Consider the following 25,168-nt stretch of genomic DNA (forward strand, 5'->3'; position numbering starts at 1 on the left):
CAAAAAGTAGCACAAAAGACAAAGGCAGAAGTTAAAGTATAAAAGAAACCGCGTGTATCATTGCAGGATATGCTCTCTTTTTTTTCTGAACCCCTAAATGCATCACTGTGCTCTCTGAAGGTCTGTTTTCCCACAGTGATCCTTCCTGGATGTGGACTAAATATCCTGCACTCGCTCTGCCAAAGGGTGTCTGATCCTGTCCAAATGTGGTAGGATTCAAGCCTGTGCCAAGTGTGTCACCATATACAGGACTGAAGGGTCAGTATCAGAGGCTATACACCGAAACCAAAGTCCAGGGTCACAACAGGAAAAAAACACCACACCCTTCGTTGCTCATAAATCTGTCAAAATGTGTAATGGTTTTGAGGGAAAACAGTTTTATCTACACTGTATATGACTGCATGTCATTTTTTTGACTTAAATATTGAAGTGAAATTAAGTCACAACCTGCACTGATAAATGTGTTGTGCTTTTGAGTTAAATGAGTGGCGAAAATTAAAACATTTTTCTGAATATGTTTTACATAAAATCTTGTAGCATTAATCTTTATCAGCCTTTAAATAGACAAATAAATAAATAAATGTTATGCAAATGATGTGCCAGTTTGCAGTAAACAGTTCTGATTGGTCAAATCATTCCTGTGAATTTACTTACGACTTCCCTTTAACCAGTCATAAGCCTGTCAAAACAGAGAGAGTGAGATGTATTTCACTTCAGCTCACCATCTGTGTTGTCTGCTCAGCGCTAGCCAAGTCAATCTTCCTATATGGATACTGTATATCCATATTATGTGATAAAATAATTCGAAAATATTATTAGAATGATTAGAATTAGTACACAATACGTACAGTGCATCCGGAAATTATTCACAGCGCTTATTCCAAAATGGATTCAATTCATTATTTTCCTCAAAAATTCAAGACAACGTGAAAGAAGTTTGTTTGAAATCTTTGCAAATTTATTAAAAATAAAAAATAACATGTACATAAGTATTCACAGCCTTTGTTCAATACTTTTTTGAAGCTCCTTTGGTACCCAATTGCCATCTTTACATGTCTATAGCTCTATCCTAACCAACACATTGCCCAGCAACATTCCATTTCTGCTCTATAAGCACTGATGTCTTTTTTTTTTTTTACACTATCTATCTCTCCTGTTTTCCTCCTGTCACTCCCTCCCCACATGTATTAAGATACAAAACTCCTGCTCGTATTGCCTTGTTACAGACTATATACAAAAGTGGATTTAATGGGCTTTTGCAGTGATTTATGGCTGTCACGGCTCACCAACGCAAATGAGACTCGACACTAGCCCACATACTTTTTCCAGGCTACGAGCCAACAGATACAGACAGAGACACACACTATTGCTCATTCATGATTTCAGTCAGAGCAGACACGGTGGGGCACGTCAGATCTCTCATGCAGGTTTTTAACATCTTTAAGAGTCAGCTTTCTCCTGGTCGGTTCCCAAGAGGCTGCTGATTCCGCATTACATGCGATGACCCCTGTCTGACAGTAGTCATGACAGCGGTGATGATTTCTTAATGTTCGCCAAGTGGGCGACAGTGGGGGGCCCGTTTCTGACATTGGGGAGCGATGGAAGGGAAAGCGGATTGTACGGTCCTTCTGCCAATAAGAGGAAGCCATGCTTTGGGGGGCGATCATTTGGGGCCTGCGGAGCAAGCTAAAGGAATGTGGGAGAGCTCAGCTGTCTTCTTCTGTCAAACGCAGGCCCTAAACTGTAGATAAGCTTGGCATTTCGTCTGCAGAAAACCTTCAGACTTCTCCTCACCTTCTCAGCCCAGACTGGTGGACACAGTTCTACATGTTCAGGGTGTGCTACTCCTTCCCCATCATTCACTGGAGCAGCATTCCTGATTAAATGCTGAAATGACATGAAAATGTGCAGTTTATTTTTAAGTTATTGCAATTGCCTTCCATTATAACATAATTAAGTGAATATAGCCAGATGTAATGTGTTTTCTAAACGCTATTTGGCTATTGCTTAACATTATGTCTTAAGTGTTGTCAGAGGGAGAGACAAATAGTTTCAGAGCAAGTTATTGTATTTTAATAAAAAATTATGCAGACAAGTAACAATAAATTAACCACAATAAAAAAAAAATTAGAAATGCATTAGTTGACACATAATTGAAAGTTCTGTCATCACTTAACCACCCTCATGTTGTTACAATATCAAATACATTAATAAAATAAAATTAAAATGTAATGTGTGCATATAACTATATATATATTTATATATTCAGATTTATATTTATATATTTAGACATAACTATACATTTGGATATACATTTATAGAGTCAGGCTTATAACTATATCTGGATTTGTATCTATATATTCAGATTTACATTTATTCAATACTTACAATTATTTCCTGTTTAGCCCCTCATATTATGTATTCTAAAAAAGAGCATTATATATATATTAGCAACATTATTAGTGCTGTCAAATTGATTCATCGCGATTAATCACATCTAACATGAAAATTTCTTTATATAATGTGTGTGTGTGTGTGTATATATATAAATTATATATATCCCCTCCTTGAACTGCCACCTTATCGTGGTGGAGGGGTTTGAGTACCCAACAATCCTAGGAGCTATGCTGTCCGGGTCTATATGCCCCAGGTAGGGTCTCCCAAGGCAAACAGGTCTTAGGTGACAGGTCAGACTAAGAGCGGTTCATAAGCCCATTATGAAGCAAATAAAAACAAGGTCCGAGACGTCGCCCGTCATGGTGCAGCCGGAGCCTCACCCTGGAGCCAGGCCCGGGGTTGGGGATTGCATGTGAGCGCCTGGTGGCCGGGCCTCCCCCCACGGGGCCCGGCCGGGCTCAGCCCGAAGGAGTGACGTGGGACTGCCCTCCTGTGGGCGGCAGCCGAAGGCGTGGGCCCAGACGACCCGATCTCTGGACACGGAAACTGGCTTTGGGGATGTGGAACATCACCTTGCTGGCAGGGAAGGAGTCTGAGATTGTGCAGGAGGTTGAGAGGTACCGACTAAAGATAGTCGGGATCACCTCCATGCACAGCTTGGGCTCTGGAACCACACTCCTTGAGAGAGGCTGGACTCTCTACCACTCTGGAGTTGCCCATGGTGAGAGGTGGCGGGCTGGTTTGGGTTTGCTTATAGCCCCCCAGGGATAGGTCTCTCATTGTCGTGTGTGCCTACGGGCCGAATGGCAGGGCAGAGTACCGGCCCTCTTGGGGTCTCTGGGAGGGGTGCTGGAAAGTGCTCCAACTGCGGACTCCGTCGTTCTACTGGGGGACTTCAACGCCCATGTGGGTAGTGACAGTGACACTTGGAGGGGCGTGATTGGGAGGAACGGACCCCTTGATCTGAACCAGAGCGGTGTTCTGTTATTGGCCGCTCGGAGCTGTGGCCGTAAGGTCTCCGGTGCCTGTCGAGGCGGCAATCCCCGAACCCGGTGGTGGACACCGGAAGTAAGGGATGCCGTCAAGCTGAAGAAGGAGTCCTATCAGACCTGGCTGGCTTGTGGGACTCCCGAGGCAGCTGACGGGTACCGCAGGCCAAGCGGACGGCAGCCCGGGTGGTTGTGGAGGCAAAAAATCGGGCCTAGGAAGAGTTCGTGAGGCCATGGAGAAGGATCAGTTGGCCTCGAAGAGATTCTGGCAAACCGTCCGGCGCCTCAAGAGGGGGAAGCAGTGCCCTACCAACACTGTTTACAGTGGAGGTGGGCAGCTGTTGACCTCAACTGGGGATATCGTCGGACGGTGGAAGGAATACTTTGAGGATCTCCTCAATTCCACCGACTTGTCTTCCACTGAGGAAGCAAAGGCCGAGGGCTCGGAGGTGGACTCGTCCATCACCCAAGCTGAAGTCACCGAGGTAGTCAAGAAGCTCCTCGGTGGCAAGGCACCAGGGGTGGATGTTATCTGCCCTGAGTACCTCAAGTCTCTAGATGTTGTGGGGCTGTCTTGGCTGACATGCCGCTGCAACATCGCGTGGGGTTCGGGGACAGTACCTCCTGGCTGGAAGACCAGGGTGGTGGTCCCTCTTTTTAAGAAGGGGGACCGGAGGGGAGAATTCGGCCGATAGTAGAACCTCGGATTCAGGAGGAACAGTGCGTTTTTTGTTCCAGTCGTGGAACACTGGACCAGCTCTTTACCCTCTCCAGGGTGCTGAAGGGATTCATGGGAGTTTGCCAAACCAATCCACCTGTGCTTTGTGCATTTGGAGAAGGCATTTGACTGTGTCCCTTGCGGCGTCCTGTGGAGAGTGCTCTGGGAGTATGGATTCTGGGGCTCTTTGCTAAGGGCTGTCCGGTCCCTGTGCGACCAGACCAGGAGCTTGGTTCGCATTGCCGGCAGTAAGTCAGACTTGTTCTCGGTGCATGTTGGACTCCGGTAGAGCTGCCCTTTGTCACTGGTTCTGTTCATAATTTTTATGGACAGAATTTCTAGGCGCAGCCAGGGGCCGGAGGGTGTCTGGTTTGGGGACCCCACGATTTCATCTCTGCTTTTTGCAGATGATGTTGTCATGTTGGCCCCATCAGACCAGGACCTTAAGCATTCACTGGGATGGTTTGCAGCCGAGTGTGAAGCGGCTGGGATGAGAATCAGCACCTCCAAGTCAGAGGCCATGGTTCTCAGTCAGAAAAGGGTGGCTTGCCCACTTCAGTTCCTGCCTCAAGTGGATGAGTTCAAGTATCTTGGGGTCTTGTTCACGAGTGAGGGAAGGATGGAACGAGAGATTGACAGACAGATCGGTGCAGCTTCTGCAGTAATGTGGTCGATGTACCGGTCTGTCGTGGTGAAGAAGGAGCTGAGCTGCAAGGCGAAGCTGTCGATTTACCGGTCAATCTATGTTACGTATATATATATATATATTATACATATATATATATGTGTGTGTGTGTGTGTGTGTACTTGTCTATGTATATATACACATACATATATATTTAGATATATTACACACATATACAGTCAAACCAAAATTTATTCAGACACCTTCAACATTTCTCACATTATCACAGTTTATTCGCTATAGTTTAGAAAATGGTAATTAAATATGACAAGAACTCAGAGTTATCAAATCAGTTGATATTTCACTGGTTTTGGCCATCCTTCTAGTAGACTGTCTCACAAATTAATTAGGTTGAATAGCTGTCAGCTCTTAAATTTAAGTACACAATTAGATAATACCAATTTAGGTCAACCAATTACCAAGCAGTGCTTATTTTTGTTCAGTCTATGGTGTAAAAAGGTCGCATTAGCAATAAATGAAAATACACTTAAGCAAAACATGTCAAAGTGTCATTTTTTTGTCAAATTTTTATAAATGTTACTGGTAGTTCACTGTATGAAGAATATTTTGGTATAATATGTCACATTTTACTTTATTTTGCTATCCTCACTTACATAAATGAACTATAGTGTCCTGCACCCACTAGTAAAAAAATATCAGTTATCTGGTGGTGTCTGAATAATTTTTGGTTTGACTGTATATTATATAAACAAACTTTTATGTTAGATGTGATTGATTGCGATTGGACAGCACTTATTATATGTATATGGTCTATATACACACACACACACACATATATATATATATATATATATATATATATATATATATATATATATATATATATATATGTTCTTTCTTAGAAAAGGTGAAATCATTATCATTTAACTTAAAAAGAAAGAAAGAATGGAATGTTTTGTTAAAAACTGAAAACAGAACTCAGTTCTTGAGCATAATTGATGCACACACAAAAAGTATTTTGACTAAAATTTCTCCTTTTTTTTGTGTGTGTGTCTCTAAGAACACTTGCAGTAGAAAGGTCACGTCTGGAGCCCTGGATACGTCAGCATGTGGGTCTCTCCTCGGTGCTTAACAATGTACAACGTAGCGCCTCAAGCTTACACTCAGTCACTGCGTTTATGGAGGTGACACAGGGTTCAGAGGCTGCTTGGAGAACACAAACCCCACAACAACAGCAGATGCACATTCAAAAATGAATGTACATGTGGAAAATCCCTTTTGATGGATGCGACCGCCTCTATTGTAATGTTTAAAAAGTAGGTGTTAACACATGTTAAACAGAATGATTCGCCACACATGTTAAGATCGCAAAAATTGCTGATTGAAAGACCTTATGGACATTAACAAGTCTTCTCCCCTTTCCAAGAGACTCAGCATTGATTACCAGCTAATTATAAACGAAGGAAGTGGCAGCTTGTGTGTTTCTAGGGTTGCAGTGGAATACATTTGCACTTCTCCAGGAGATCATGTGATATCGGGTGAGAATTCCGCAGAGCACTAAGTGCTACCTTCTCTACTCTCTTCTTCTCCTTCTCTCTAGTTGTCTGTCTCTCACTCCTCTAACGCTCTCTCTCTACACCTTTTAATTCTGCCGCCTTTCTCACTGTTCCAACGACCCCCCCCTACCTGCGTTCACAGCGGTGGTGCCTCCCAAAAGCCTTCTTTCACACCCAAAGTGGGGATTCAAATTAGCATATGTTGCATTAATTTGGTACCCTTGCCTGACAGGAAGGGCTGACTTGAAGAAACATATGCTGCTATGTCTCTCTAATCAGAGCTATTCACACACTGATTATTAGACATGTTGCACTCGTGTCCTCATCCACCTCTACATATTCACAGACAAAGAACACCAGTCAGACAATGTATTCTCTTTGGAGTTCATGATAAAATCACAAATTAATCTGAGTATCACCATCTAAAAGTGCAATAGAGTATCATACAACATTGCTAATGAGTTTACATGGATATCAACTCTTGTTTAAGCTAAAATTTATCTTTTTGTTTAAGGAAAGCATTTTAACATTCACTGTTTGTTTAAATAGTCCTGCAGTGTGACTGCAAATATTTAATGAAGCTTGTCAATTAATATGAACTCATTAAATTGCTGGCACAATAATTATAATATTATACTTTCTGCTGTTTAGTAGTTTTAAATTTGCACGTTAAACCACAAGACACTTTTTTGACACATTGTTTCATATGCTAGCATACACAGAATTATTTTATGCTTATTAATAGGAAAATTCTCTTTTATGTTGATGTGTCACTGCAGGACGGAAAGTTTTTAAACATACATATTGCAAAATTAATTAGGGTGTAAAACTCAAGCTCGAATGTATTTTACTTGCTTCCTATTCTGAATAGAAACTTTGGTAACACTTTATTTTGATGGTCCCCCAACAGACATTCTACAGACTATAATAAACTGTGTCAACTAATTCAACTAAACCTAAGCCTACCCCTAAAAGTCTACTAATACTCAACCAGTACTCCAATGAGAGTTAGGTGACATGTAGCCTAGGTGCAATATTAGTCAACAGAATGTCTAAAGGGGACCATCAAAATAAAGTGTAACCACAACTTTTATAACCATTTCCATAAAATTGCCAATTTGGAAATGTATGTTGTAACTACACAAGATTCAAAAACTATTAAATCCTAAATTGTATTTATTAAAAATATATTAAATCCTCATTTGTCATTTTGATACATTTCAATAATATGACGACATGGTCACACTGGTAATTTACATACAATTTTACTTTAAATGTCATAAATACCACTTTAATTGATATTTTAATGCTTATAAACAAAATTTTGTTCTTTAGCGATCAACAAAATGATTAAAAAAATACAAGAAACCATTATATATTTATTTATTTGAAAATGTAAGAATGCTTTATTTCTAAATAAACAAAATGTATATGTATATATAGATAAAATGTATTTATTTATTTATTTGATTGAAAATGATACATTTACTGAATAAAACAGGCCTATTTAGGGTATATAACGTATTTGTTTTTATATCTTAGAGCAAGTCAAAAATGAAGTAAATAGGAAAAGGAAGTGAGATTTGACATTTAACAAGTGCTGTTTTGATAACACCGACCGTATAACATGACTGATGGAGTGCAGGCATGGTTTGGGTCCATAAAAACACTAGGCACGCTCAAGTTTCCGTGGGGCGTCCGACTAGGCCCTATGTCCTCTTCCCTCCGTAACACTGAGACGAGAGCTATGCGCTGCTGTGGAAAGAAAGACCGCAGACAGAAACTGATCACAGGTGCATATAGCTGAAGGTATATTGCTTAACAGATCATCTTTACTGACGGAAAATCTCAGATGTTTAGAAAAAGCATTAACACAGGATGAGTCAGACTTACACTTCACTACATTACCCCACCACATGAAAACTCTCAAGCCCCGAAACTGCAGGATGAAGAAGTGTGATAAAGAAATCTAGCAATCTTTCACGTCACTCTCTGATTGAGCATCAACTGAAAAGACATGATTTTAGGAGACTTTCATAAGCAAACATATCTTGCCAAAATCTAAAATGAAGTCAGATTCTGGTTATATCATTTACATCATGGCACTTCTGCCACTCCCTGACCACAGATATGAATATGACCTCATAAAAATTGCTGCTGGTCTTGTACAAAACAATACTGAGGGAACACCAACACAATATTCAGCAAATAAGAAGTGAATCATTTGATTGCCTCATACTCATGTTATTGCTACAATAAAAGGACAAATTTTGCATACATACAGACACTGCTCCAAAGAAGAGTTGCACTAATATAAAATCCCTCCTCCCACACTTAACCTGTGGCAACTGCGCCAACTAGATCTGAGAATGCGTGGCATTCAAAGCCTCTCCATAAATGCTTAACAGACTGCAGGGCAGTGTGTTGTGTGCGTATAGTGTGATTCGTTTAATTGCTGATACAGTAGATGAGGGCCGCTTCTGCGCACCATTTGTGTCCTGTACCTTCGTGGTGAGTGTCGCCTGCGGGAGATCAGCTTAACTAAGGTGGTGGTCACTTCCACAGGGCAGGTGGAGAGTATATCAGCCCAGCCTGGTGAACACGTCACTGGGGACAATACGCTATCATCTGAGGTGTCAACACCAATGAGTTCAACTGGTGACCTTGTGAATTCACCTTGCTAGGAGAGATGCGGGAGGTGGAATTAGAGAAATGACAGTGCGGAGAGGCAATTGTGTCATACCTGCACTGGGGGGGACACTGTGTGTGTGTGTGTGTGTGTGTGTGTGCGTGCGTGCGTGCATGTGTGTGTGTGTGTAAAGTTTGTTTGTACATTGCTGGTTTGAGGTATTGACTTATATGATATGATGTATATACAAATAACTTAAGTGGACATTTTTTCTGTAAAATATTGCCAAAAGCCAGAAAGAAAAGAAAATATTATGCATAATCATACCTTGAAATTATGTTGTTTTTTAAGTAAAAAGTAACTTTTTACAAATAACTGAACTACAAGCTAATATAACAAAATAATAAAAAGAAGACTTATACAAGACTGAATCGCTGTCAACACAAGACTAGTTTTCACATTACAACAAAGTGAGGAAGTTAAAACATTTTCTACGCTGTTAAAAAGTACTATTTTATATTATATATTTTTTATATTTTACATACATATATACTTTTCTTTCTGAAATAGTATATATATATATATATATATATATATAAAATAAAATACTATCTCAGAAATAAAATAAAATACTATTTAGGCAATATTCATACCTTGAAATTATGTTTTGTTTATAAGTAAAAGTTTAAAAATGTAAAAATTAGTGTCTTTTTATTTGTGTACATAAGATCAAAGTATACACAGTTTACAATTTTATGTTATTTATTTATGCTTACTGCATTGTTTTATGTAATTTTACGCATGGTAATGTTTTATGTTTGTCTTTGTAATATTACTTATTGTAAAAGAACTTTAAGACATAATTTATACACAATTACTAAAATGCCATCATACAGCTGGTAACATCATCATGTAACTTCTTTTTGTACAGCAAATGTCTAATAAAAAAATCTGAGCACTTATTTACCTTTATGCAGCTTATTTCTGTAACATTTCAATAAAGATGCTCTTGTAGTGAAGACAAAAATTCTGTGCGCTTGAGTGGAAATGAATGTCATAAATGTAAGAATCAAAAAGTAAAAAAATCAGTTGAAAACGGATGGAAAACGACTCACTCTCTGTGACTGTATCTCTTAGCTAGATCTTCCACGTATTATTCATCAACACAAAAATATCTAATGAGATATAATGATTGCACTATTTTATCAAATATAGGCTATAGGAAGTTTTATTTTTAATAAAAAATATTATTTAAAAATCATATTGAGTATGACTGTATATAGCCTACTGTATCTATTTACGCATTTATACCCCTAACTAATTAAGTTTACGTATGCACTCAATGAATTAACATTGTAACGATTGTTCAGTTCTATTAAGTGAGTATCAAACTGAAGCCCCTGATAAAAGGGGAAGGCCCGTCCTCGCGCATCAAGCCTATCACGCCCAGTCTGAGTGTAAAGCCCACCTCCGGACCAATTACCATTCGAGATATGGATATATCATAGAGTCTTATCATGTGTTTTAAGTCCGATTCCTATTCCAAATACTACATAGTGGTAATGTCTTCAACATATTAAGATAAATCAAAGGGAAGATTGCTCAAGTAGTTTAAAACTAGATTACACTGCGCGCTTTGCAGACACGCTCCAGAACTTGCAGTTTATATAAAGTTTGTATTAGAGTCTTATTTTAAATGTTAAAGTATACGGACGGTAAACCTATGACACCTCTAGTGAGCTCGGACCGGTGCTGCAGATGGGCGGCATAGGCAGGAATTTGTATCTCAATATGTTGAATGGAACAGACGCGCAAAGTTTCGCCAAAGACGCAGAATTAACCAGCCACCTGCACCGAAACCGCGACTTATCGGACTTCAAAATGGGCATCCAAGACACGAGGTTTTACTACCAGGACTCGATTCCAAACGGACAGGACAGTTTGACGTTGCCGTTCCACGCTGAGCACCACCAAAGTGCGGGAGCGCAGACTGGGAGGTTTTACACACCGGCTCCGCTCGGCAGCTGTCACTTCACCAGCCGGAGCGGGACGGGACATACTTACGTTCCAGCCGGAGCCGATGTGTATTCTTCAGCCAACGGTAAAGACGTGTATCCGAGCGGCGCAGACAGCTACACGGCTTCTTTTCAGCACGGGTACCCGCGAGCACCGATGTACACTTTACCTGGTCTACAGGTGTCCGGGAAGACACAAGTGCTCCTCAACAACTACCCGCTGTGGGCAAAGTTCCACAAGTATCAGACAGAGATGATCATAACGAAACAGGGACGGTAAGAAGCCTTTTGGTTAGCCACTCTTTAATAGCCTATGTCATTAGCATAGACGTTTGTTTTCATGGCAGATTTTTCTGTGCGTAATTAGAGAGTAAGAAACTGGTCATTCAGCATTTCCAAATGCCCCATTTGAATGTTAATTCCTCTTACTTTTGTGCTTATGATTGCCAGCTGTGCCATCCAGGGCAGGTGGGCATGAAATCGAGTCCTTGGCATAGCTATGTGTCTTAAATTTAGAAGCCTAATTACAGAGAGATCTTTTGATCTAATCCCTTTTTTTTTTTACCAGACCGCGACCTGGTTTCAGTTTTTGTCCAAAGTAAACAAATACCGTTAGCACTTTGTAAAATTCTCTCACTGTACCTATAAGCACTTTGACACAAATTTTTGGAAACTGAAATTACCATATTATTTGAAAGAAATCTGACAGGAGCTTATGAGAACTGGTGATGTTTTTATATTTTATTTTATTTTATTTTATTTTATTTTTGATTTAAGAACGTGATGACCAAACTTAGTTATCACGAGTAATTAAAAAGAAAAATATATAAATACAAACTCAATATTATGACTTATAAACTACTGGGGTCCCTAGAGAGGGAGAGAAGTTCTTTGACAGGTCAGCGAGCATATACTATCTAAACATTTCCCTGATGATTATAATCTACAGATGTGTAACACTTTCATTTCAGAGCTGCTTTCAAGGCATAGATTGCATAGTCATTGCATGATATGAATTTAAAATATTATCTGATAAAACTTCATAATTAGGCCATTATGTCAGTTTGGTAACGATATTTATCATAGAATCTTTCTAGCATATGTACATTATAATAATAATACTGAAAACTGTTGCACTGACCAATAATATCAAAGCTCATCTCACCTGCCACCATAAAAGAAATATTTCTGTTAAAATATATGAGAATTGACAGCATCAGAAACAGTTACAGTCTAATAGGAGGCTAAGCAGGCGGGGGAAAACGCTCATACTTTAAGTTCAAAGAGTTATTACAAATATTTATTTCAGAGATAAAAAGTAACACTTAGAGACTGTAATTTATTCAGTATTTTTCAGTATGCAGAAGATACTATACAATGTGCATTTAAATATGGTTTTGAATGCAAATCGCCTAACCTTGAAATGAAGAGGTGACTAAATGTTTTTATCTTAATGTTTTAATATATGACTGAATTTCACATTTAACTGCTACAACAACTCATAGCATTATCACTTTAAAAACACTGCTGCCACGGTCATCACTCATAACTGTCTTTATTTTATTTTGTACTATACTTTTACGCACCATAAAAAAACCAATCCTACATTTTCTAAATTTTCAAAACAGAGATATGTATTTATTTTGTATTATTATTATTATTATTGTTAGTTTGATAGGTTATACACAGATATGCATGCATCTTTGTGTACGGTATAACTGTTTGTGAGTGTGTGAGAACACGCTTTTGTAACCTGTAACCTACAGGCAGGGGTCTTGAAGCCCTTTGAAAACCGCATTCAGAATGAATACATGCAGAAAGAAAGAAAACATAATGAAATAGCGTCATGTAGTTTATTAATGGTATAAATTACAAAGGAATGTTACATATAAAATACTTCAAATCACTAAACAGCCTATTGTGGGAATCGAGTGGCTTATAGATTATTCAATATTTCACGTAAACGTGAAAACCTTGTTTGGTTTGATTCATCATTTTTAATGCTATCATGACATTTAGCCTCTGAATCATTACATTTCCTGTTCAAATCTGATCTGGTGAAGTTATCTTTTCACATTCTAGAAATTGCACCAGTTTGAGTCAATTTATTTAAGTACACGTGATTTGCTGCGAATTATTAGTACGTTCTGTTATGTACGGTATAATGTGCATTAAACATAAGGGTTATTTTATTGGTTTTCATTGCCAGTGAGTGTCATAGCTCATGTAATTCTGCCCAAGACAGGAAGTGGAAAAGTAAGGAGGAGGGGGGTGGTACGTTTGGGGGTAAAGTTGGTTGAGCACCAGTGAGACTCTGATGGCCATACACATCAGTGGAGGTATAGCTTTGAAGTGCAGGAAATGAAGGAAGGCACTTTCTTCCTCTCTCTCGCTCTCTTTCTCGCTTTTTACTTTGCTCTCTCTCCACTGGTCTGGTACCCTGTGAGCGCAGTGATGCACGTTTCCTCAGAAGTCGAAGTGCAGTCCGAGTCAGGGCTTTGAAATGCACCGTAAGACCCACAGTCTAAGACGAGAGCAGAGGTCTTCGGCCCTTTTCAAGTCGAACTCTAAAACTGGCCCCTAACCTCACCCCTGCCACCAGGTTTCACAAACTTAAACAGGCACAGGCCATCAGCTCTAAACATAGATTGGTGTAGGTGAGCGTTGTCTTGCTTTTATGCTAGTCTGAGAGGCAAATAAGGCAACAAGAGGGTGCCAAATGATACTAATAACGACTGAAATTCATGAAAACGTTACCTCACAGAACATTAGTGGGAGGGATATGAAACTACAGATGTTGTCAAAGATCCATTCCATTGCATGCTCAGTGGTAGATAAATACTAAAGATAAATAAAAAAATGTCTTATTTCAAACACATCTGCAACATACTCCTTAAAAGAGGAACTAGGGTTTTTCACTGTTGTTGTCAGTATATCTATATAAGTCCATATATAAGAGTAATAAAAGACATTCTGGCCTCAGTTGCTTGTATGAAATGTGAACGAGTAGGTTTCTTTGTAGGTTTGGTGAAAACCAAACTCCGAGGAGTCATGGGTCTCTGCTTTATGTGTAAATAAAGCTGTCTCTCCGCTTCAGTGGATTCACATGTCTCATATTTAACACCGCAAAAAGCTTGAAATTTTCCAAGCATTTGTTTATTGGCTAAAATTGCGTATAGTGAAACTCTTAGGAACTTTTTTTCTTTACTCACACACAGCATTATCAATTTATGGTAAATATACTGCACAATGAGTACAAACCATGCAGCACAGCAGAAAGTTGCACATGAATAATTTATCTGGCCTTTATTTGGCCTCCCTTAAATTGCAGCATTAGGTAAGATTATGAAGATGGCAATTATAAAAAAAAAAGTATGGACACTTAAAGGGATGGTTCACCCAAAAATGTCAATTCTGTCATTATTTACTCACCCCATGTCATTCCAAACCTGTATGACTTTCTGTCTTCCGTGAAGCATAAAAAAGATGAAATGACAATGAAAGTCAATAGTGACCAAAGCTGTTTGATTACCAACATTCTTCAAAATATCTTATTTTGTGTGCTGCAATAGAAATATAGTAAATGATGACAGAATTTTCATTTTTAGGTGAACTATCCTTTTAATAATGCATGAACTGCATTCTTTGCATTGCACAAGTTGTATATTTAAAATTGAAATTCAATTTTTAATTCAATGTGCTACTTGCCATTTCTTGGGAATTATTTGTGAAATCCCACACCCATTTTTTTTGTTCAGCGTAAACCAATTATCTGCAAACGGATGATGCTAGAGCTTTTCTCAGAGCTGACTTCACTTTTCTGAGCCATTTTTTGACTACTAACCGATTTCAAGGTGCTTTTAGTGAATTGTAAAAAGTTCAATTTAAAAATTTCAATTTAGGACAGGGTTTCAATTTAAAACCTGTCCAACTTCTTTTTGTGTTTTGCTTGAAACATGACTTATATAACTTTATAGTCACTTTTAAAGAATTACAACAAAAGAAACCTTTGCAATATCAATGCATCGGTTCTATTAAAATTCTTAAGGTTGTCCAGGCCTTGCATACAATGCAATCTCTCCTCCTGCACCATCAAGGCCTCTCTGTCTGTAGCCTTTGAGCTTTCTTTCTTTCTTTTTTTTTCAACTAACAATCACATCCTGTTTAGCTGCATATAGTGGCATGGAGTATGCAGTCTTGCTGCAAAAAGCCAGACCTCAGAAGCAGCAAACTTGTCGAATAGTCACCGCTCACTACAGAACAGATTGATGGCTGTGTACATGATTCCAGCGGGACCCCATCAAGCAGCTCTGACAGAAACAGATGAGTTGTGACAGTAGCACATCAGCAGAACCCTATCGAGATCAAAGGGATCATCTATACATGTATCTGTGGTTGCTGCCTGCTCCATTTCCAGCCACTGTTTTTCAGCAGCATGCTACAAACTCATCACTACAGCAATGACAACTCTCCAACATCAGCAAATATATGGTGGTTTCTGAATGTAACCACATTCACATAATTGCTTACAATAACCACGTAAACATGCAGTGCTTACTGTACATGCCAATCGGCTTGTGTCATGTTTGATATTTTACCTTTACGTATAAAAAAAACTGGCAGAGTGGCATGTTTGCAGAAGAATCAAGACTACGAGGATGACACAAACTAGACCTGAACTCCTGTCCTGGCAAATCAATGACAGGCTCGGGGAGAAAGCCCCCTCACCAGTCTATATCCAGACAGGGTTTTTTTTTTTTTTTTTTTTATGGTCCCTTCCTGTCTTTTTTACTCTGCAAGTTACTCTGAAGTACTTCTTGTGCTAAGGGGAAACACATATATGTATGGAAAACTGTATCTTCCTAGAGTCCTAGACAGCAGAGGAGGCATTTTTGTTTGGCAACCACCTACTACCGTGTTCATGGCTCCATCACTGAGTCAAGGAGTGGCAGATAAGTTTCCAAAGGTTAACCTCTAACTTTTTTTTGTAAACCTTAAACTCCTACTCATGCAAAACATTCCTCTCAGTGGTGAACCCACTGGTTTCCCCCTCTCCAGGTACTGATTTCTTATAAATGTCTCATTTTTAAAAAGTATGACAATTTCTGAGGCTCAGTCAGATGAGGAAAGTGACTGCCACAGACGGTATAGTTATAACTCAGAACGAGGAGGCATCGCATGAGCTGAATGATACAGAGACGATTCTGGTTTCTGTTTTCACTTATATTGACAACTGATGTGGAAGAAGAAACCCTTCACCTGTTGGGTCTCTTCACCAGCACAATGCCAGGGCTCCATCTGAGAATGATGATTGATTACAGCTGCCCCGTGGGTGGGCAGTCCGTGCGCTTGTGTTATGCCACCCTGCAGCAAACAAGCGTCATCACGCTCCAATCCTCAATATCAGGCGTCCTTTACCCTTCTTGAAAAGAGAAACTTACTTCAGTTCGAAAAATCTCTCTCTCTTTCTAAAACAAACCGGTGATTCTTTATTTCATTCCACTCCACTGAAGCTAGTGTAACTTCTTGGAAACACAAAATGAAATGTTTAGTAGAATGTGCATGCGCTTTTGCATAAAAAAAAGTAGACAATGACTGTAAAGTGTTGAACTCCGAAAAGTACAAAAAAAAAGTACAGAACATAACATTGTACTGTTGTTATTTGCTTTTAGAGAAACTTTCCCTCTGCTGTAACTCACTGAAACTTTTCACACATTTGTACATACACGTATCGTTTTGGGTTTTTCAGTCAGACATCATTGGTTCTCATGTGATCACACTGCATGAGATAAATGATAATATAATTTGCATTGCATTATGGTGGTGGTTGAGGAGAGACACTTGACATGATTGTAAAGCTCTTTGGGTGTGCTGTATTACATATGAAAGTGCTATATAAATGCTTCATTATTATTATTATTATTATTATTACTACTATTTCATTAAATGGGAAACATCAATGCTAAACTTCACTGTTTGTTTTAACCATAAATAGTTGTATTAACATTGTTTTACGGTTAGACTTACAGTACAATAATGTTCAAAAATTTGGGGTCAGTGAGATTCTTTTTTAATGTTTTTGAAAAAAAAACTCTAATATTCACCAAGGCCAGATTTATTTTATACAGTAAAAAATCTAAATAAATAAAAACAATACAATAAAACAGTAATATTGTGAAATATTATTACAATTAAAATACCTGTTTTCCATTTTAAGATATTTAAAAATGTAGTTAATGTGATGGCGACATATTACTCCAGTCTTCAGTGTCACATGACACTTCAGAAATCATTATAATATGCGGATTTGGCACTCAAGAAACATTTCTTATTATCATCAATGTTGAAACCAGATGTGCTTAATATTTTTGTTGAAACCATTTTTCAGGGTTATTTGATGAATGGAAAGTTCAAAAGAACAGCGTTTATTTAAAATAGATCTTTTTTGTATCATGTAAAAGTCTTTACTGTCACTTTTAATGCATGCTTGCTGAATAAAAGTATTAATTTCTTTAAAAAAAAAAATTATGGAAGTGTACATGTCATGTTACTAATGTAACAAAATCGTTTCATAAGAATTAGCCAACAATTTCCACAAATGTGTCCAAAATAAACAATTCTATATCCATGTACAAAGTAAAATTTCTATATAAAGCAGAACGAATTCCAATAATGTGACCCCCTGCTCTTCCCAATAGGAAAAAAAGGTTTATAGTTTCACTCCGAAAGCTCAAAGGCACAGGAGACAGGACAGAGAGTGAGAGATTTTTATAACCTAAATCCATTCTGAGCCATATACAAATTATTTGGTCTGTATCCAGTTCATGGAATTGATATGATACAGACACAGATACGAGAAGACAACTGCACTTGAGTGTCACCTGACAGGAGCATCCGGCTGAGGGGAAATCATACAAGCATGAGCAGTAGCCTGCAACTGTTGAATCTATTGAATGGCAGCCGTGTAGCATAGACGTCATCTCTGGAGTGTATTAGTGAGACCGAAAGCGTCATAGTATTGGGTGAGGTTGAACTGAAGCCAGGATTGCTGATGTCAAAAGTTTGTTGTATCACAATTGGTGCTAAGGTGAAAAGGCACAGAAACACGGCTGTAGAACATTAAATACTGGGTCTTTTGCAGGAAGTGTGTGCCTAAGTGTAAGCGTCTTTGGAAACTTCACCCTATGGGACACACTGACCTCCCAGTTACCTCCTCTCCATCAGTGCACTGTGATCAAAATCTGTCTAGCAAGGAAAACTACAGCAATCAAGCAGATGCATCTCCTAACATGTTTTATTAATAGTCATATTAAAGATTCACATACAGCCTGCTCCCAGTTGCCTTTCTATCGCAATGAATGTGCCCACACAACTATTGCTCACCACCAAATACTCACCCTCATATATGGGGATCATATCAGATATGAATGATTTCTTCATTTATGTGTCAGTTGATTTTTGATGTTTAATTAAATTAAATTAAAACATTTCATAACATTTTTCCATCATCTAGCACAATCTTAGCATAAAGGACAGTGTAATTTTAAAATTTTAAATATAATCATTTTTAAAAACCCTATTTCTTAATGGAACACGCCGACTTTTTGGGACTTTAGCTTATTCACCGTATCCCCCAGAGTTAGATAAGTCCGTACATATTTTTTTCATCTCCGTGCGTGCCGTAACACTGTCTGACGCACCCACCGCTAGCCTAGCTTAGCACAAAGACTGGAGGTAAACAGCTCCAGCTAGCATACTGCTCCCAATAAGTGACAAAATAACACCAACATTTTCCTATTTACATGTTGTGGTTTGTATAGTCACAGCGTGTACAAATAACAAGGTCACATGAGACACAGCCATCTTCTAACCGTATACATACTGGAAACTATATTCTCAGAAGGCGAAGCAGCACCTGAGAAGCCCCGGGGTGAGGAGCAGAGAGTTCGCTCAGAGTTGAAGTAAATCACTCCGCCCGAGTAGCAGTACTTCGCCTTCTAAGAATATAGTTCCCAGTATGTATACGGTTAGAAGATGGCTGTGTCTCATGTGACCTTGTTATTTGTAAAACATTTCTGCGCTTATCACTACTGACGAGAATTTTAATATCACTACATCCCTAATAACTAGTTAAGTCCGTGACCTCAAATCTTTATCCATAACAACAGCATTGGGTGCGTCATCTCACTGTGTTTTCTGATCTGTCTGTCAACAGGAGGATGTTCCCTTTCCTCAGCTTCAACATCAGCTCACTGGATCCCTCGGCTCATTATAACATATATGTGGACGTGGTTCTTGCTGACCAGCATCATTGGAGATACCAAGGAGGCAAATGGGTACAGTGTGGAAAGGCAGAAGGCAACATGCCAGGTATCCGATAGTAATACACTGCCTTTTCCTGGCCACTATCTACATTTAAAACCTACAAACAAGATAAATGTCTTTATCTGAATTGTGGTTTTCACGGTGTGGGTGCTTTCTGAGCAATGCAAGAAAACTTCACACACCCTGAGCTGAGTCTTTTTGTGGCTAGAAATGCACGAGTGTTTCTGATACCGCCGTATGCCACAATCAGAGGAACCTATAAGCATGTGGCCCACCACAACATCTTGCACTGCAACTGCTGTTCATTGGAGATTGCATTGTAGTACTGGTGTAAAACACTTGCCATTGCACTCTTAATTGGCTTATTCTAATCAATTCACAAAGTACAACATTTCTGGCTGGAAATATACTCATGTCTTTCTTTACTTGAACTCCTTACCTATCCTTTCCTAAATATGGCACGTACCCATGCAGCAAAAAAAAAAAAAAAAAAATGTTCTAAGAACACTTTGCTAATATTACCCTAAAGTTACGAAAACCTTACTTCTGAATGTTCTCTCGACATTTAAAGCGCCAATAAATAAATAAAAAATAATAAAAAAAGATATATATATATATATGTATAGTTACTTATATATATATATAAAGTTACCTTTGAATGTTCTATGAATGTTATGAAACTAATGTTTAAAATAAAATAAAACATTTCAGATGTTCCATGAACAATGTAAAAAATAATGTTTATGTATAAATAATGTTTAACATTTTGAGAACATTATCTATTCTGAAAAAAAAAATTTTTCACTTGTGCTACTTGTCCACCAAAATGTTTTTGGTGGAAACTGTAATCAATAATTAAAGTAGCACAAATGTTTTCAGCATTGATAATAATTAGAAATGTTTCTTGAGCAGCAGATCAGCATATTAGAATGATTTCTGAAGGATCATGTGACACTAAAGACTGGAGAAATGACTGGTGAAATTTCAGCTTTGCCATCACAGATATAAATTACATTTTAAAATATATTAGAATACAAAATAGTGATTTTAAATTGTGATGATATTTCACATAATATCTGCATTTTTATTACAAAAACACTTTTTTCAAAAATCACCATGTCATTGACAGTAAAATGTGGTTTAAATACATGCATTTTTAAACTGCAATGAGTGTATCCATTTTCATTAAACTTTTTATTTTATTTTATTTTTTACAGGAAACAGAATGTATATGCACCCAGACTCCCCCAACACTGGGAATCACTGGATGAGACAAGAAGTTTCCTTTGGCAAACTGAAACTTACCAATAATAAAGGCAGCTCTAACAACGTAGGACAGGTAATATAATACAAAAAAAACGTTAAGCAGTCTTACGACAGCATGCCTACACCTGAGTCATCTATGTCAACATTGGTTGTAGTCAAACAGAGAGTACCATTTGGGTTGAATATATAATCCTTCTGCGACACCATATCATATCTGCACTATTTCACTGACTATTGCATTGCTTGGTATACAGATGATAGTGCTACAGTCGCTGCATAAATACCAACCACGTCTTCACATCGTGGAGGTAAAGGAGGATGGAACGGAGGATGCCTTCCTGACCTCTAAAACTCAGACGTTTGTCTTCCCTGAGACTCAGTTCATTGCCGTCACTGCCTACCAGAATGCAGATGTAAGTCACGTCATCTGAACACTTCATGCTGTGGGTTATTTTTTTTATTAATCAAATTGCAACTGCACATAACCACTGCTTCCAGCAAACAAAGAGACATCACTGTGTGGGACGACCCAGAAGAGATAGTTGTGTTATGTCTGCACATTGAGTCTGTGATGTTTGTAAAGGGTTGTGTGTGCTAGAGATGTTAACTGTGGCTGTAGGAAAGAGGATGAGTGTAATGCATGAATTATTTCGTTACGACAGTGATCTATCAGTCTCCCTGACTGTGCTTCATGTGCCCATGTGGCTTTACTCTTACCCTCTCTCTCTCTCTCTCTCTGCCCTTTCTCCAACCCCTTCCCCTGCCATTTCACAGATCACTCAGCTGAAAATAGATCATAACCCGTTTGCTAAAGGTTTCCGGGACAATTATGACACGTAAGTAAAAGAAAAATTGGTCTCTGTGGAACTCTCTGTCGGTCTGTCTAATTTTACAGGTACCTAAATTACAGTTAGGCCTATATGGATTTACAAATCTTTTAAATTCCACTTCCTTACATTTAAATTCGAATTGCAATTCTACATCTTGTTCACTACCTCAGTTCTGAATTTAAAAGGCATTCTCACTTCAATTAATGGTAAAACAGTATTAAAGTCCCCTTGTAGTCAATAATTGTATCCCTTGTAACTCATCTTTGATAACCAAAATTACATATTTAAACGTTTTTTTCCTGTGAATTTTTTTTTATTTTATTCATGCCTTAAAACTGATTGAATGTAGAAGAAGAAATGGAAGAGTGAAGTACTGGCACGTAAACAAGTCGACGTGTCAGAATGGTAATGTGTTTTACGTATCTCTTTCTACAACGTCGGACACATAACGGTAATTAATATGATTAGCCTTTGGCTTGCCTACGTTATCAAACAGCTAATAATGTGTTGCTAATTTTACACAAACCATGTTCCCGTTCACCATCTCAGAGTCAGACAGCTGCCTTCTAAAAAAAAATCTTCATCTGTAGACGCTTTGAACAAATTAGAACGTCAGTGGAGAAAGACATATAGTTCATCATTACATTGTAATATACATCATATACATAATTCACCCGCTATATTGCTAAATGTACCTGATTTTTTATATCAACAGAAAAATATACCAGGATAACCTGGCTTCTCTCGAGACTGTAGTTAATGATATGCGAAAGCCCGCCCGCGCGTTGACGGGATTGGTTACAAGGTAGTTTGTGACGTCAGAAACACCGGCGATTTCAAACCGCGTTTTTGAGACTGCAGGTTTAAAGAGAAAATACTCAGCAATGGTGTTGACTTATAAATTTGCACTTGGTTTGTCTTAAAGCATATTAAAACACCACATAGACATAAACAACATTAAAAACTTGATTTTCACCAATGTTTTTTTTTTTAACATTAACGGATTAACATTTCAGGAGGTGTTTTGTCTGTTGAAGTTGACCTTTGACCCTCTATTTTCTCATGTAGGCTGTACGCACCTCCTGACTCGGACCGCCTCACGCCTTCCCCAACCGAAAGCCAGCAGCTCCTTCCAGGCGGTTGTTACCCTCACCAGCCGTACCTGTCTGACCAGTACATGAGTCCCCTGTCTCAGAGTCGTTTCTACAGCCGTGAGCCTGTCAGCATGACCCAGCAGTGCCCCAAAGACCCCGCCGCCAGCCCTCACAGCCGCTGGTACCTGTCCAGCCAGCAGGGGGTGCCTCCGAACCGCCTCGACTTCAACGCGTACGAGAGCGAATACCCTTCCAACAGCCTCTACAAACCCTTTCCGCTTCAGACGTCCCCCCACCACCCGCTGAGCTACTACCCTGAAAGCCACTTTGCCTCCGGGCCGGTGTCCGCCGCCAACCCGGGGCCGTGGAGCTCAGGACGTCCCTCAACGCAGTACCTAAATCACCCACACCACAGTAAACCCGGGTCTAGCATCAGCTGGTTCCGAACCGTCTCATCCCCAGCTGCGTCGTCATCTCCCTCAGCAGCGAACTCACGCTTCCACCCCTCCCCGTCGCTCCTCGAGCCCCACCGCCAGCCACTGCTCCAAGAGAAGTCCAAAGAGTCCGGGGAGGACACTTGGATGGAAGCCCCCTCGGTTAAATCGGTGGACTCTGCCGACTCAGGTCTGTTCGAGGGAGGAGAGAATAAGAAGAGGCGCGTGTCGCCGTATACGTCCAGCACGGAAAATTCCCCTCCCAACCGCAGCACGGAGACTTGCGAAAAGGACAATTGCAGTGATGCGGGCTACTACGGCTTCTACACCCACTGAAAAGCAACAGTCAGACTGCGCTTCTACTGTCTTCCACCCACCGTCTGTCTGCATGACCCGAGACACAGGGATCAAGCTCTCTGTGATAGTAGCTACAGTGCCAGGTGGCCCCTCTGTGCTTTGTGTTCCCTGTGTTAGATGTTTGGGGGTCATGTGGAGGTGTTCTGAAGGTCACGGTCGCACAAAAGATGAAGACGATGTGACTGCGCTGAGACAGTGGCCTGGAGACACACAGACAGACAGACCTGTGTGACTTTAGCAGCTGAAGATTTCACAGCACACCTGCTGACACTCCCCCAAAGGAACTGTCTCTGTCCCCCTCATCAGCCACAGACACGAAAAACACCTCACAAAAACCCACGCGCCACAAGCACACTCGAAAAAACAATCAAAACGTTCTTGTCACATTCTGTAAAGACGTGGACTTAAAGAGATGGTTCACACAAAAATGAAGTCTGTCATTATTCACTCGCCCTCATGTCGTTCCAAACGCGTATGACTTTCTTTTTTTTTCTGTGTAACAAAGAGGACATTTTTAAAGAAATTGCAACAAAGTACTTTTAAAAGTCGCAAAATGCACCGTAAAAGTAGTTCATACAACTCATGTGCTACATGTCAAGATTTGGATGAGAAACAGACTGGTATCTGCTGTTCGGACATGGGATCTGCAATTCAGACATGGGTTGTTCTTTCATGAACGCACCAAAGGAGAGTCAGAGCGGACGAATAATGACTTAAATTTCAGTCTGTTTCTCATCCAAAGCTATCGTATGGCTGCAGAAAACCTGGAATTTTATGCACAAGCCTTTTAATTGGTCTCTAAATTACATGATTTTGACTCACTCAAGATGTGATGCTTTGGACCTGTGAAGGCATGTGCTGATGATCTTCAAATTGGCTTCAGCAATGGTTGGTGTAACATAGCTGTTTTTCAGATTGTAAAAAAAAAAAAAAAAAAAAAAAAAAAAAAAAACCTGTTACTGTACAATAATACAATGTTGTCTCTTTGTAAACAACATTAGACCTTTCATATTAAACAGATTTATATTTAACCAGGCTAATGTTGAATGCACTTGTGTGCTGCAAACAATTTAGCACAATACATTGTGCATTCGAATGCGAGCCTTCATTACAGTACAACATTTGTGTGTCCAGTCAATCCCAAAATGCAACCCTACAGGGAGCACAATCAATAAGCACATTAAAGCCTAGGCCACTCAGACAACATATGCTGGAAATAAAAGAGCCACGATGTCTAACAGACCATGGCTCTATGTGCACCAGCTGGGATTCCATCTTTTAATAGACAGACATAACATGGTTGATAGAATGCATTTCAGTTTGATCAGTTTCTACAAAAATATTAAGCAGCACAAATGTTTTCAACATAGATCATAATAAGAAATGTTTCTTGAGCACCAAATCAGCATAGTCAGTTGACTTAACTTAAAAAAAGTGAGGCTGTTGCCTTAAAATTAAGTAATAAGCTTCATGTATAATTGAAAAAATTAAGTTATGTGAACTTGACAGTTACACAACTTAATTTTTTCAATTATGCATGAAGTTTATTTACTTAATTTTAAGGCAACGGCTTTCCTCAGTTTTTTTTAAAAGTTAAGTCAACTGATTACTTTTTACTAATATATATATAGAAAAACACATTAACAGGCAAAGAAAGAGAGTTAAAGATTAATAAGTCAAAGGGGAAAAATAGTGTGCAAATTTAAAATGCAAAACTGAACCTGTATATATATAGAGAGATCATGGTGTTAGAAGAGCAAATCTTCTAAAGATTCTTCTAAAATCTCTCTAAAGTGTCATAGTGCTGAAAAACAATTTCACTTCTACCACGTACTGTAGAAGTAAAACTGGCAACTTGTGTGAAGGTGATTGTTTTAGACAGGGTCTTGTAATCCTCAGGTTTCATTTGGTT

At 39.0% G+C, this 25,168-nt stretch overlaps 1 protein-coding gene and 1 long non-coding RNA gene across 3 annotated transcripts; one reads left to right on the plus strand and one right to left on the minus strand.

Moving 5' to 3' along the window:
- Nucleotides 1-995: 995 nt before the first annotated feature.
- LOC311306626 lies at nt 996-10,227 on the minus strand. Of its 2 annotated transcripts, XR_014630188.1 has the most exons (6): nt 10,051-10,227; nt 9,903-9,971; nt 8,811-8,986; nt 8,200-8,313; nt 7,926-8,061; nt 996-1,887 (listed from the first exon to the last, which is right to left on the minus strand). It is a non-coding gene; the product is annotated as an uncharacterized lncRNA (long non-coding RNA). The 2 variants fall into 2 exon arrangements; XR_014630189.1 differs by having other exon boundaries at nt 9,903-10,227.
- A 174-nt stretch (nt 10,228-10,401) lies between these two features.
- Nucleotides 10,402-24,175, plus strand: tbx21 (T-box transcription factor 21). The gene is made up of 6 exons (XM_084434544.1): nt 10,402-11,226; nt 19,166-19,320; nt 20,493-20,614; nt 20,796-20,954; nt 21,316-21,377; nt 22,440-24,175. The coding sequence occupies exons 1-6, from the start codon at nt 10,694-10,696 to the stop codon at nt 23,233-23,235; spliced, it is 1,827 nt and encodes a 608-aa protein (XP_084290670.1). The 5' UTR covers nt 10,402-10,693; the 3' UTR covers nt 23,236-24,175.
- Nucleotides 24,176-25,168: the final 993 nt, after the last annotated feature.

Source organism: Rutilus rutilus, assembly GCF_951802725.1.
Source record: "Rutilus rutilus genome assembly, chromosome: 16".
Taxonomy (NCBI): Eukaryota; Metazoa; Chordata; class Actinopteri; order Cypriniformes; family Leuciscidae; genus Rutilus; species Rutilus rutilus.

Excerpts from the sequence above, each read along its gene's own strand:
- tbx21 (XM_084434544.1), top strand. The coding sequence starts at position 10,694 with ATGGGCGGCATAGGCAGGAATTTGTATCTCAATATGTTGAATGGAACA. Across the intron at positions 19,321-20,492 it reads GGCAGAAGGCAACATGCCAG|GAAACAGAATGTATATGCAC; the intron begins GTATCCGATAGT and ends TATTTTTTACAG. Across the intron at positions 20,615-20,795 it reads GCTCTAACAACGTAGGACAG|ATGATAGTGCTACAGTCGCT; the intron begins GTAATATAATAC and ends CTTGGTATACAG.